The sequence below is a fragment of the Vicugna pacos genome, chromosome 27 (assembly GCF_048564905.1).
Source record: "Vicugna pacos chromosome 27, VicPac4, whole genome shotgun sequence".
Taxonomy (NCBI): Eukaryota; Metazoa; Chordata; class Mammalia; order Artiodactyla; family Camelidae; genus Vicugna; species Vicugna pacos.
Window position 1 is genome coordinate 8,857,217 of NC_133013.1, and position 14,187 is coordinate 8,871,403.

The 14,187-nt window shown below is 37.0% G+C and overlaps 1 protein-coding gene and 1 pseudogene across 5 annotated transcripts in view; one reads left to right on the top strand and one right to left on the bottom strand.

Annotated features, from left to right (window-relative positions):
• Positions 1-14,187, bottom strand: part of MEF2A (myocyte enhancer factor 2A) — a 121,998-nt gene that overhangs the window by 60,146 nt on the left and 47,665 nt on the right. For all 5 annotated transcript variants that reach the window (XM_072950702.1, XM_072950698.1, XM_072950697.1 and 2 more), the window contains one exon: positions 13,545-13,737. In XM_072950702.1, the coding sequence (XP_072806803.1) occupies positions 13,545-13,598 (54 nt within the window). In that variant the 5' untranslated portion in view covers positions 13,599-13,737. The remainder of the gene's footprint in view (positions 1-13,544; positions 13,738-14,187) is intronic.
• Positions 8,790-10,202, top strand: LOC102533767 (zinc finger protein PLAGL2 pseudogene; annotated as a pseudogene).

The window sequence follows — 14,187 nt, forward strand, 5'->3', positions numbered from 1 at the left end:
AGTTAGTCCCATTTATATTTATTGATATGACTGATAATGCTTAGAGACTTCGTTGTCATTTTAATATTTTAATAAATATTTAGCATTTATACATATTATGCGTATTTCCTAATTTTCCCTCTCTCTCAATGATGTTTCTTTGCTCTTTTATCTTAAAAAATTTTAGGAAAGATTAGCAGTTTTGTTCTAGTGGTTACTTTTACAGTTACAGCTTTTTAAAATGCCCTAGGATTTCCTGTTTTCATGCTTATCCTTTCATTATTTGGTTTGCCAAATCTTAATGATATTCTTTAATTCCCACCTGTTACCTAAACAATTACCAGTGTACTTACTACACTTTCCTCTTTCCCGCTCCTCTCTACTGTGTCTCAGTGGCATTATCTCTATTTCGTCAAAGCAAAGTAATAAATAATAAATAACATATAACATATTATTCTTCCACCTTTGCCTCCATTGTTGCTTTAGGCTCAAATCTACAGTCAAATATATTAAATGTTGGTCGTGAGTCTTTCTGCTTTAGTTTCCCCAGGCATCTCCCAGTTGTATGAAGCTTATCCTCTACTAGACCGCACAGTAATAGGTCATAAGTACAGAATTCCCTGAGCTCTACTATGTTTTAAACTTGTTTTTATAACCTTTGTACTTGAATACAGCTAGACTGCAAACAAAATCCTGGCTTCAGAGTTTTTCCTTGCAATTTTTGAAAATGCTGCTCTACTCCTGCTTTGCTTTGTATCTTGATTTTGCAAAATTTGATGGCAGTCTAATTCTCTGCACTTACAGATTTGTTGTTGTTTTATGCCTAGAAGCCCTAAGGATTTTTTCCTTATCTCAAAATCTAACAGTTTCAGTAGGATATGTATCAAAGTTGATTTCTGCAGGTCTACCTAAAACCTTGGCATCTTACTTTCTCTTATTCTATGAAAACTTCTCTTCAATTATAGTTTAAATACTGGTTTCTGGTTCTATGGTTTTGTTTTTCTTCTTCAGGGACCACAATTATACATAGCTGGATCTTCTTCATCTATCTCCCTTTTCAACCACCTTCTCTCTATCCCTTTGAAATTACTTATCTCATTGTCTTTCATTGAGTTGCTTCCCTGCCCTCCTTCAATTAATATTAAGGTCTCATTTGAATCTATTATTCCTTGGTCACTTTGTAATTTAGTCTTTGTTTTGATATGACTTTATTTTTTCTTTTTCTTTTTGGAGCTCAAGAGTTCAATCACTTTGTTTCATCTATGCTTTTTAAAAAATCCATTTTTGTTCTTAGTGTTTCAAAATTCTGCATTATGATTTTTTTTGTAACATTCCAAAATATCTGTTTAAGGAAATCTACTTCTGCTTGCAGAGTCATATAACAGTTTTGCCTACTTTTTCATTGTTTGGGGGAACAATTTCATTATCTAAATAGCTGTAAATATTATTGTTTCCTTCTTTATAATAATTTGCATTGGAAAAGATCGCTCACATCACTGAATTTCTATGGAAAGAACAGGCAGTAAAGATGCTTTAAAATACTCTTAGTTCAAGAGCACCTCTCCTTTTAAGAGTTAAGTATGGCCTCTTTAATGGAAGGCTTTTGCGGGGGGGACTGGCAGTGGGGAGATTTTTGAATATTCGTCTTAAAGAATTTATATATAAATATATATCTTCTCTTTTCCATTCAACTAGCATTTTCCAAAGAGAACTTTCGATTTCCTTTTTAATCTCTTCTTCAAACGGCTGCCTTTTCAAGACTACATACTTTCTTTAGCACCACATACATTTTAAGTTCTTTCTTTTACCCGTGGTTGGTTCTGATCCACAAAGAATATTTTTCAGAATTTTTGGACATAAAGTAGACTTCCTCTTACTGGTAGTGATTTCAAAACAATCTTAAGACAGCTACAAGGTCTCCTCTTTTCCTTTCCAAAACATACTTTTTCCTGACGTATGCTTGCTCACTTCAAAGACTTGCACAGAAATTCTAGGAGCAGCATACTGTGACTTGGCTATAATTTTCTACTTGGAGGTAACGTGAATTTAAAATTCTTTGCCTTCTAGTTGTGCCAAGGTTGTAAATTTTATGTAATTTTTATTCTTCTTACTCGTCTGTACTGATTTTTAGGGAAATTACATTTGGAGAGTCAGAATTTATGCAGTCACCATACTTCGATTATGAAGAATTCCTTCTATAAATCTGAATCTTTGTTTTGAAACAGGCTTATAAATTTTTATACTTGAAACATATTAAATGTTTCATTTCATTTTATTTTAAATATTATGAAATTTAAGTTTTTTTTAACATGTCAGTATTCATAAAACTATTTCAGTAGTAGGCAAAATAAATAAATTTTATTTTTAAATTGTCATTTAACTCCAGTATTGCAATCACGATAAAGAAAAAGAATGAGACTAAAAGGCTAACCAACAAAATTCAGTGCCTCTATAAACTGAGACACATTTTGTTTTAATCCAACCAGCTTTCCTGATTTTGTGTCAAATCTGAGACTCATAATTTTCTGAATTTAAGAAGGTTGGATTGCACCATCTCTAAAAGACCTTCTATACTTAAAATCCCAAGTACCTGAACAATTTTCATATGACATATATTTAGACATATCTTTATTTCATTGTTGAATTTAAAAGTCCAGAAGAGACTTCTGGTTTCCGCTCCAGCATGTAAGGCTAATGGAAGTTACCACTCTGTTCTAAGAACAAGTAAAAAGCTGAACAAACTGAAAGTCAACAACTCTTCTTAGATCCCTCAGAGAACTGAGGTCCCAGGGCAACTTCTGTTCCTCAAACTGGAGACAGAAAGGCAGATACTGAGAACCATAAATTACCAGAGCCCTGAGCAGAAACCTCCGCAGGAAACAGTACCACTACAGCTGATTGATGTAACTGATGAGTTGCTGGAGGCTCACTGCAGACATGTATCAAAGTTAAGAACTCCGGGGGGGCTCTGCTTTGGGGGGGGTGTACCTACACTTCTGTGAGTTTTACCTCCAGGACCTCTATCAGGTTCTCAGAGTAAAGAGCTGAGAAAAAAATCCCCTGTGCTCCAGCAAGAAGAGGGGGAAAAATAGCCATCTGAATTACACCACAACATTCTATTCTTAACAAGGTCTTCCCTCAAGACAAACTATTTTACTAGAGCCTAACTTAACAGGGGTTTTAACAGAGCCTAACTGACCTGAGAAAACTAAAAAGCCTCACTTTAATGTGAGCAAACGGAAATACTCAACTCTAACCCCTCTCCAGTGATCATGTCCCACCCAAAGACTGGAGTGGGAGTGGGGGTAGGGAGGAGGGGGCCGGGAGGGGGACTGAGAAGCACTTAGAAAGTTCACAGTCCAAAGCCCCAGGTTCACTAGAAGACTAAGACCTAATCACAGGACTAGAGAGTACTTCCACTCTCCCCACACCTCAACATCACATTATTAAAAGGCCTATTTGCTGTAGTTTCTTAAGACCCAGTACATCATGTCTGGCTTTCAACCAAAAATTAAAAGGCATACTAGAAGGCAAAAAACACAGTTTGAAGAGACAGAGCAAGCATCAAAAGCAGAGTCAAATATAGCAGGAATGTTGGAATCATCAGATCAGCAATTCAAAATAACTATGATTAATATGTGTAATTTGATAATTGAGATAGATCAATTCCTTGAAAGATACAATCTGCCAAAACTCACACAAGAAGAAACAGACAGAGGTCTATTCTGATTGTCTATTATTGAATCAATAATAAACAACCTTCCGAAACAGAAAGCACCAGGACCTGAAGGGTTATCTGGTGAATTCTACCAAATATTTAAGAAATTATACTAATACTCTACAATTTCTTCCAGAAGACAGAAGCAGAGGGAATGCTTCCTAACTCATTCTATGAGGCTAGGGCTAACCCAATACCAAAACCAGACAGGCATTACAAAAAAAAGAAAATTATCGGCCAATATCTCTTATGAACATAGATGCAAAAGTCCTCAACAGAATATTAACTAATCAAATCCAACAATGTATAAAAAGAATTATACAACAGGACCAAGGGGAATCTATCCAAATATGCAAGGTTCAACATTTGAAAACAACCCAAACAAACAATAAGCAAAAGATGTGAACATATAACTCACCAAAGAGGATTATACAGATGATATTAAAGCATATGAAAAGATGCTCAATATCACATATCATTAAGGAACTGCAAATTTAAACAGCAAGGAGATACTACTTACATTCTTGTTAGAATGGAAAAAATTAAAAACACTGACAACACCAAATTCTGGCGAAGATGTGGAAAAATAGGAACTCTCATTCATTGCTGGTGGGAATGCAAAATGGTACAGCCACTTTGGAAGACAGTTTGCCAGTTTTTTAAACATAACTAAACATACTCTTATCATACAACTCAGCAATCCTTGGTATTAACCCAACTGAAGTGAAAACTTCTGTCCACGCAAAAACCTGCACATGGATGTTTAGAGCAACTTTATTCATAATTGTCAAAATGTAGAAGCAAGCAAGATGTCCTTCAGTAGGTCAATGGATAAACAAACTGGTACATATAGACAATGGAATACTATTCAGCCCTAGGAAGAAATGACCTATCAAGCCATGAAACAACATCCAAGAACCTTAAAATCCACATTATTTTTCAAAGAAGACAATCTGAAAAAGCTACCTATTGTATGATTTGAAACATATGACATTCTGGAAAAGGCAAAACTATGGAGACAATAGAAAGATCAAAATTAAAACAAAAACAAAAAACAAAAAACAAAAAACAAAAAACAGAGCACTGGTTGCCAGGGGTTAGCAGGAGGGAGGGATGAACAGGCAAGAAGGCAGACCACAGAGGTTGTTTAGGGCAGTGAAACTATTTTGTGTGATACAAACATGGTGGATGCATGTCATTATACATTTGTCAAAATCCTATACTTTGTACAACACCAAGAGTGAATACTAACGTAGACCACAGACACTGAGTGATGATGATGTGTCAATGTAGGTTCATCGATTTTAACAAACGTACCACTCTGGTGCGGGATGCTGGCAGTGGGGGAGAGCTGTGCATTCATGAAGGCAGAGGGTATATAAGAACACTGTATTTTCTGCGAATCTAAAACCACTCTTAAAAAGTCTATTTTTTGATGGACATTTAGGCTGTTTCCATGTTTTGGCTATTGTAAATAGTGCTGCTATGAACATTGGGGTGCAGGTGTCATCCTGAAGTAGATTTCCTTCTGGATACAAGCCCAGGAGTGGGATTCCTGGGTCATATGGTAAGTCTATTCCTAGTCTTTTGAGGAATCTCCACACTGTTTTCCACAGTGGCTGCACCAAACTGCATTCCCACCAGCAGTGTAGGAAGGTTCCCCTTTCTCCACAGACTCTCCAACATTCGTCTTTTGTGGACTTTTGAATGATGGCCATTCTGACTGGTGTGAGGTGATACCTCATTGTAGTTCTGATTTGCATTTCTCTGATAATTAGTGATATTGAGCATTTTTTCATGTGCTTTTTGATCATTTGTATGTCTTCCTTGGAGAATTGCTTGTTTAGGTCTTCTGCCCATTTTTGGATTGGGTTGTTTATTTTTTTCTTATTGAGTCGTATGAGCTGCTTATATATTCTGGAGATCAAGCCTTTGTCGGTTTCACTTGCAAAAATTTTCTCCCATTTACAGACTTGTGGTTACCAGGGGGGTAGAGGGTGGGAAGGGATAGGCTGGGATTTCAAAATTGTAGAATAGATAAACAAGATTACACTGTATAGCACAGGGAAATATACACAAAAAGTTATGATAAATCACAGAGAAAAAAATGTGACAATGAGTGTGTATATGTCCATGAATGACTGAAAAATTGTGCTGACCACTGGAATTTGACACAATACTGTAAAATGATTATAAATCAATAAAAAATGTTAAAAAAAAAGTCTATTTTGTGAGGAGGGTATAGCTCAGAGTAAAGTGCATGCTTAGCATGCACAGGATTCTGCATTCAATCCCCAGTACCTTCACTAAAAAATAATTAAAACTAATTACCTCCCCCCTCCCCCCAAGAAATCAAACAAAATAGTCTATTTTCAAAATGGGTTAAAACGAAAAAGTCCCTTAAGAGTATTATCTTTAAATAGTCTTTAGAATTGTGCAACAATGTAGACAAAGTGCAGCATTTTCTCTCCCCATCAATACCTACACCACATGCTTGCTTCCTCCTATGAGTTTTGTCTAACCATTGGCTTAGACTTAGAATCAACACCGAAGTAGCTACTGGAGATTTCAGGTATAATGTAAAGTAATTGTTTTCACTATGTTTTTTTCTATAGGTATAAAATTAATTTAATATACCTACATTACAGGTATAATGTGTACATGTAAAAGAGAAACAACAACGAAAATACATTTCACTGTACAATTCAAAGATGTTTCTGTATTTTTCAGTATATTTCATTTTCTATGTAGCATGAAAAAAATTGAAATGTAGTATCATTTAATAGTTTTCACTAAATTTAGGCAAGATGTCTGTTTTCTTCCTTTTGGTAATACCAAATGCATTTAATATCAATACATCTTAGCTTTTAATTATTTTATTCTGTATATAGATCTGATTTCCTCAATACTGCTAAAGCCTTATATTTCCTTTATATTCTCAGTACACAAAGCACAACTCTCCACACATTGTATGACCACACAAATATACTGTTTGCCAGTGAACAAACTGAAAATAAGGGCAAAAGAAACTTCATTTAAACTTTCATTTAATTAGTTATTTTAAAGAGCAAAAACAATCCAGTCTGTTTATGGCATATATATATCTTGTGCCACAGATCTGAACTGCCTTTTATGAAGTATATTTGAACAATGGCTTATAGTTGACATTTTAAAGTTCTCAATATGAAACAGAAATTACAAGTTAAGCAAAAATTCTGAACATCTGCTTGAAGTATTAATTTTCACAAATTTGAAAGCAAACAAAAAGGAAATGGAATACAGTGGGGGGAAAACAATAGAAGAAGGAATGAAAAAATACTGACATAATTTAAGATAAAACCATTCTGCCTAGAAGATTAGATTATAACAAATTAACAAGATACAAGGCAGGAAAATAACCCTTTATAGAGACTACATTTTGCCTTGACTTTAATTAGAAGGTTTTAGTTGTCATACAGAGATTTTCCTTCTAGACTTCAGTTTTAAAAGATATTGAAAAGTGAAGATCAGTTAACAGCCCCCATTAGTATACTGTTAATGAGTAATTCTGCAATATAGCTAAATTTCAGTTCATAAATTTCATGTGACACAGGTAACAGAACCTAAAATTAGACTACTTGAAAGAATACTGACAATAATTACAATTCAATATTCAACTTACTATTCCAAGACAAATACTGTTTTTATCAGCTGAAGATATAAATTACATACAATGATGTAAATTCTTTATAATGATTTAATTTCAAGAGAAATCACAATAGTTATTGTTTCAGTTTTGTTCAAAAGCTGCAAATCCAGCTTCTAAAATGCCACATGAAAGAATGGGGCTAAGAAAAATTGCTGCATGAATCCATAAATCAAGAAATGGATTAAAACAACAAAAGATGCAAAAGCCTCAGTAGAGGACTGGTGATACTCAATGAATCTTTTAAATTTAGAACTACAATTAAATAACGATGGCAATTATGATTTCAGAACAAAAGATAACTACTAATGTTGACAATATTGTTTAAAAATAGCGAATTCAGATTACTAACAAGATGCCAACACAGGGTCTACCTCCCTAAGAACCCTGTGGAACTAAAAGTATTATGAATCCTAAGGGATGATGCGGGAAAATGTAATAACACTAAAAGAAAATCCAATACCGAGGAGTAAATATAACCAAAAATGTGTAATACCTATACACTGAAAACTACCAAACATTATGAAAGAATTAATGAAAACCAAATGGAAGGTAAATATAATAATGTATTATGAGATTTCAGTTCTCCTGAAATCAATTCATACATCCAGTGGAAAAAATCTCAATTATAGTAAGTTTTGTTTGTTTTCTTGGGATGGTTTTTACAATAAATTGCACTAGTCAACTGAATTTCCATCCAAAAAATAAGAAATTTTGACCCCAACACCTCAAACCACATACAAAAATAAACTCCAAATGAATAATAGATTAAAAAAACATTAAATGTAAAACAATAAAAGAAAGCATAGGAGAAGACCTTCATGGCCTTGTGATAGGTAAAGATTTCTGAAACATAACACAAAGAACATTAGCCATAAAGGGAAAAAAAGGTTTCACCTTTTTCACCACAAGGACCATCTGGACAACGTCAATGTTACTCATTTAGAAAAAGGTTAAGAAAGTGAAAAGGTAAGCCATGGTGCGAAAGAAGATATTTGTAATGTATATAATGGATAAAAAACTCATATCAGATTACATACACATAGAATGTACGCTAATTAATTAAAAAAAGGCAGGTAATCCACCTAAAAAAAAATAGAAGAGAAACAGGTTAAGTCAAAAAAGATAGCTAAATGGCCAATAAAAATATGAAAAGATGATCAACTTCATCAGACATCAAAGAAACTTAAAATTAAAACATTACTGACAATGGTCCAACCGCCACCACCACTGGGGCCTGAGGGGGCCTGGGAGCCCAAGCGTGGCCTGGCCTGCCGCACAGGGCCCGCGCGCAGTGAAGAGGTTGTCTTCTGAAGGCTGCGCTGGGGGCTGGGACAGAGCAGAGAGCCCTGTGGAGCTGATGGGGAGGCTGTCTCAATAACTTGGCCCTTCGCCATTAACACTGCCATGACCACATTTTTCACCAGTGTCCTCACCCTGGATTTAAGATGCAAAGCAGGAGGAGGTGAGCCAGAAACTAGTTCCCAGGCCTCGGGGCCAGGAGGCAAGAGTCAAGTGAAGTGCCAACATGAAATCTCGGGGACACCTTTCTCAAATGGGGAGAAGCTGAGAGCGCCTCCTCCATCCAGAGCAGAGACTGCACAGCTGCCCTCAGCTGCATTGTGGCCAGGCTTCTGCCTCCAAGGACAAGTAGCCACGAGGTCACCCACTCAGCCCAGAAACCCCACCAGTGCATAAACTGTTCTAAGATGTTTCACCACAAGGACCATCTGCAGAACCACTTGCAGATCCACGATCCCAACCAAGAGGCCCTCCACTGTTCTGAATGTGGTAAGAATTACAGTACAAAGCTGGGCTACTGGCACCACTTGGCCATGCACGCTGCAAGGCCTCAGCAGCAAGGTATGTCTGCAGACCTCTGAGAGTACGCGGGCCCTGCTAGACCACCTGAAGACCCATTTACACCGGCTAGCAGGTGGTACCAAGGGAAAAAAGCACCTGTGACCACTGTGACAGGCAGTTCTATACTCGTAAGGATGTGTGGTGGCACCTGGTGGTGCACACAGGCCAGAAGGATTTCCTTTGCCAGTACTGTGCCCAGTGATTTGGCCACAAAGACCATCTGACATATCATGTCAAGAAGAGCCACTTGCAAGAGCTACTCAAGATCAAGACAGAGCCAGTGGACATGTGAGGCCTACTCGGCTGCAGCTCCACAGTTAATGTGAAGGAAGAGCCGAGCCCTGTGCTGAGCACGGCCTCTCGGGACGTGATAGGGGCCAAGGCCTTTCCTGGCATGTTGCCCACGGATATGTACAGTGCCCACATCCCCACCATGCTCAGTGTGGGCGTGCCACCCTCGCTGCCCATGGGTATGAGCTACCCTCTGGAATCCTCAGCTCTCTCTTCCTCAGCTCAGCTTCCTCCAAAATACCAGCCTGGATCTACTTCATACTTGCCCAACAAACTGCCCAAAGTGGAGGTAGACAGTCTTCTGGTGGAGCTTCCTAGAAGCCTGTCTCTCTCATCCGCTGAACCCAGCCCACCTCACCTCAGCAGCTGCAGCCCTCCTAGGTGAAGCACTGCTAAGAGCCCCGTCAACCTCTCTGAAGCCCTCTGCACTGCTAATGTGGACCTCTCCCATTCACTGGCCTTTACTTCCTCTCAACCTGTCCCTGTGTAACCCATCTGGGGCCACAGAAGGCTTGGCCAAGGTGCAGCCCCTGCTCACCACTTTGCAAAGCTCAGCCTCAAGATTCCCCGGGAGCTGCGGGACCACTGAACTTTGGGCCTCTGCACTCCTTGCCTCCTGCCTTCACCTCCAGCCTGAACACCACCACCCTGCCTCGTTTCCACTAGGCATCCCAGTAGTGCCATGAAAGCCCTCAGTTCAGTCTTGGGCTCTGTCAGGGAGCCTTGTACCCACCCCATCTACATCCCCCATGAAGGCAGCTGAGCTTTCAGAGCTGGGTTCAAAAACATTCCAGTATCTGTATGGAGCACTTGGTCTGGGGGCTCGGACTCAAGGATTAGTTCCAAGAGGAGCCTTAAGCCCCAACCCCATGAAAAGAGCTCATACAAGAGGGGAAAAAGATTTTTTTAATAAATAAATAAAACATAAAATATTACTGTTGCTCACCTACTGGAATGGCTAAAATAAAAAGGACAATACCAAGTATTGATGAAGACTTAGGGCAGCTGTAACTCTCACACACTGCCAGCAAAATTTAAATTATAAATTGTTACAACCACTTTTTAGAAAGCTCTTTGTCAATTGCTATTAAAGCCAATCACATATACACTCTGTGATTTAACAATTGTACACCTAGGGGTATATCCAAGTGTTCATGTGTACCAAAAGACACAATACAAGAACATTCAAAACAACACTGTTTATAATAGTCCCAAGGTAGAAAACAACCCAAAATCATTATACAACAGAAAAAAAAAATACATATATTGTGTTCTATTTGCACAACAGAATACTACACATCAATGAAAATGTACAAAATGGATCTCCATGCAAAATAACACTGATTAATTTCACCAACACACTGTTACACTATAGAACACACGCTGTTCATAAAAAAATGAACAACAGGCATAATTAATCTGGTGTCAGAAGTCATGTTAAAGACCTTTTCTGGGCAGGGTGATAATGACTGGGAGACAGGACAAAGAGTGTCTCTGGGATGGTACACTGGGGTATGCTGGCCACATGGCCATGTTCTTTTTTGCAAAAATTCACTGAGTCACACAGGATTTGTAGGCTTTTCTTTATGTTATAGTTTAATACAAAGTATACTTTTAAAAAGAAGTGTATTAGACCAAGAAGGAAAAACACACAGTTTCAGCAGAAGCTTCTAAGTGGAAGTGAAGTGAAAGCTTCCAAGCAGAAGTGAAGTGAAGGAGATATTTAAGTGCACAACAGTATCAACAGATTTTTCATTCACTGTTCCAATGACTTGAAGTGTGATATTTATCTTACTAGCCCCAAAACTCTAGTAATTCAAAACCCTATTTGCTATTACCTCCCTCAGTAACTGCTCCCTGAACTACCCTGCCATCAAAGATTGGTGGTTCCTTCCATAAACACTTCCATCACCTAAACTTACTTCTATTTACAATACACTTAAATCTCCTATGTAGGCCATATATTTTTAATGCATTCCCAGTGTCTAATAGTCTCTCAGATATAGTAGGTATTCAAATTTGATTCATCCAAAATAAATGACATCTCTTTTGCGTAGAAACAATTTTTCCCCTTTAATGCGAGAATAATGAAACTTTTAACTCAAAATTCACAAATTTCAAAGTCAGCAAAATTAAAATACCCTTTGAGTTTATGACAAATTGTGTATGCGCCTAATCTAACCTTAAAAATAAACTGCCCAATTACCTCTTTCTATCTTTTCCGCATTCTTTGCAGAAATCATCTGAGGAGAAATTCAAATACCCTTGTCGATTTGGCAGCTTGGCAAGAAGATGACTTAACAGGTAAATTCAACATAAGAACGGCCTAATTCTAGTTGCTGAGATATAGTGGCAGGCTTCTTTTGTTTTTTTAAACAAGGTCATTTACTTAACTTAAGAAGTCCCATGACACAGTCACTTACGTATTCCTCGTTCTCCTTTCCCTGTAAACATGTGGCGTCCTTTCCACTGGAGCTCTAGTCTATCTATGCTCAATTTAAACATGACTCCCGACGGGATAAAGAAAGCGCAAGAGATCGTATGTGCTTTGCTAATTCTCTGCTTGTATGCCACTCACTAGTAAATTCTATTTTACATTTATCCTGCACATGCTGATGAAACAGGTCCCCATGCCCCCTCTACATATCACAATCCTCAGATTTCTGAAAGGAAATTTACTTGCAACTTTAGAATCATTCCTTTGGAATGATGGAACGTTATTTTATTGGTCTTCTCTATTTTATCAGCCTTCATAATGAATTACACCGTGTGAGCCTTACACTTTAGATAAGGAATCTTCATGAGCTGAAAAAAGGACCCTCTTCAATTTGTTCTATTGGCAACCCTAAGCACTTCCACTAAGTTCTCTACCAGCTGCATAGTTACGTTCTGTCTCTCATTATACCTGCATTACCAGGTGAACCACTAATCAAACTTTGCAGAACAGATCTTCAGTACTGTTCTGTTCCTGGTAAGCTTCCAGAAGCTAGCTGTTCTCGAAGATTCTGACGTGCAGCCTTTCTGGAGACAGCATCTATCCCTCCTGCATATGCTTCAAATAGTAGTTCATTTACAATATTCTATGATATTATTTTCCATTCTTTCCTTTGAACCCAAGGGGTTGGCAAACTTTTTCTTAAGGGTCAGAGGGTAGAGATTTTAGGTCTATGAGTCATACAGTCTCTGGGGTGACTACTCAACTCTGTTGTTCTAACATGAAAGCAGTCACAGACAGTATGTGAACAAATGGGCATGGCAATATTCTAACTGTGCTTTATTTATAAAAATAGGCAGCCAGCCCATGGAACCAGCCTATGGGCCAGCCCAAGGAAGCCCAAAGTTTGCCAACCCCTGCTTTAAACTCTTACAACTTCTGCTCAGCATCATACATATATCAGCATCATTACAATTATTCTGAATTTGTAAGAGTTTACTGATATTGGTACTGAAAATTAAGTTCAATATATTTTTTTTCAATTACAGCTGAGATATGAAACATAATTTAGGAATGTTTGTGATAATAACAGTTATAAAACATTATTTGTTGGTTAATAAGAAAATCTAACTGACCAGAACATATTCACTGATAACCATAGTTAACTTAGGTATTACCTAATTATAAAAATAGAGGTGATAATTTAAAATAATTATCAATATATAGAAAACAAAATCAAACATTAAAAGTGTACAGAAAACTAACTATATTATGATAAATCTACACAATGGTTGGTGGTGGTGGGACTGCAGTAATTTTACTTTTCCTGTTTTTGCCTGTTTTCTATAATTAACATAAATGATTTCTGTAATAAGAGTAATAAATAAGAAAGAAAGTTTCTTTAAAGCACATGAAGGAAGGTCAAAAGTTTTCAATTGCTAAATTTTGAATGTAGTCTAGAAATAAAAATACTTAGACCTGAAATTAATTTTTTTAAATCAACCATTCTATCCTATACTCCTTTTAAATAATATTTACATTAATTACATAAATTAATTAAAATGTTCATTTACCTGTCGGTTCCTTTCATCCATTATGCGTGTGATTTGTATTTTCTTCCGCCCCATTTTCAGTCACCTTTCCTTCCTTATATTCCAAATATTTAATTCAAAAATTAATTTTCTTCAATACCCTAATGCATCGTACACAGCTTCTATTATTTCAGCTTCTGGTCCAAGGGCTACAGCTTGAAATTTTCTGTAAGATCTAAAAGAAAACACAAAGAGAAAATATAAACTCTCTAAATTTGCAAGTCATGAAAATGTTACACTAATTTCAAACCTGCCTTTATGCTGCACAGACTGCATATATCAGCTGAAATTAGTAAATAAATTAAAGCTTTTACCTCTAAAATAGCTCTTGAATTTTTTTCGTGCTTCTAGTTCTGGCTAAAAGAGTGCAATTACAACCTTTGAGTTTTTCCTCATTGCATTTAATAGCAACAAAACAAAAGCCACCGCCTGAGATTCTTCTATGTGACAGGCACTCTTCTAAGGACCTGTATGTCTTAATTCATTCAAAACAAGCACAATCTCCTGAGTTATAATTACCATCTCCATCTTACAAATAGGGATATTAAGGAAGAGAGATGTTAAGTAATGTGTCCGAGGTCACACAGTTAGTAAGGCAGAGCTTGGAATATGAGCTCAGGGAGGC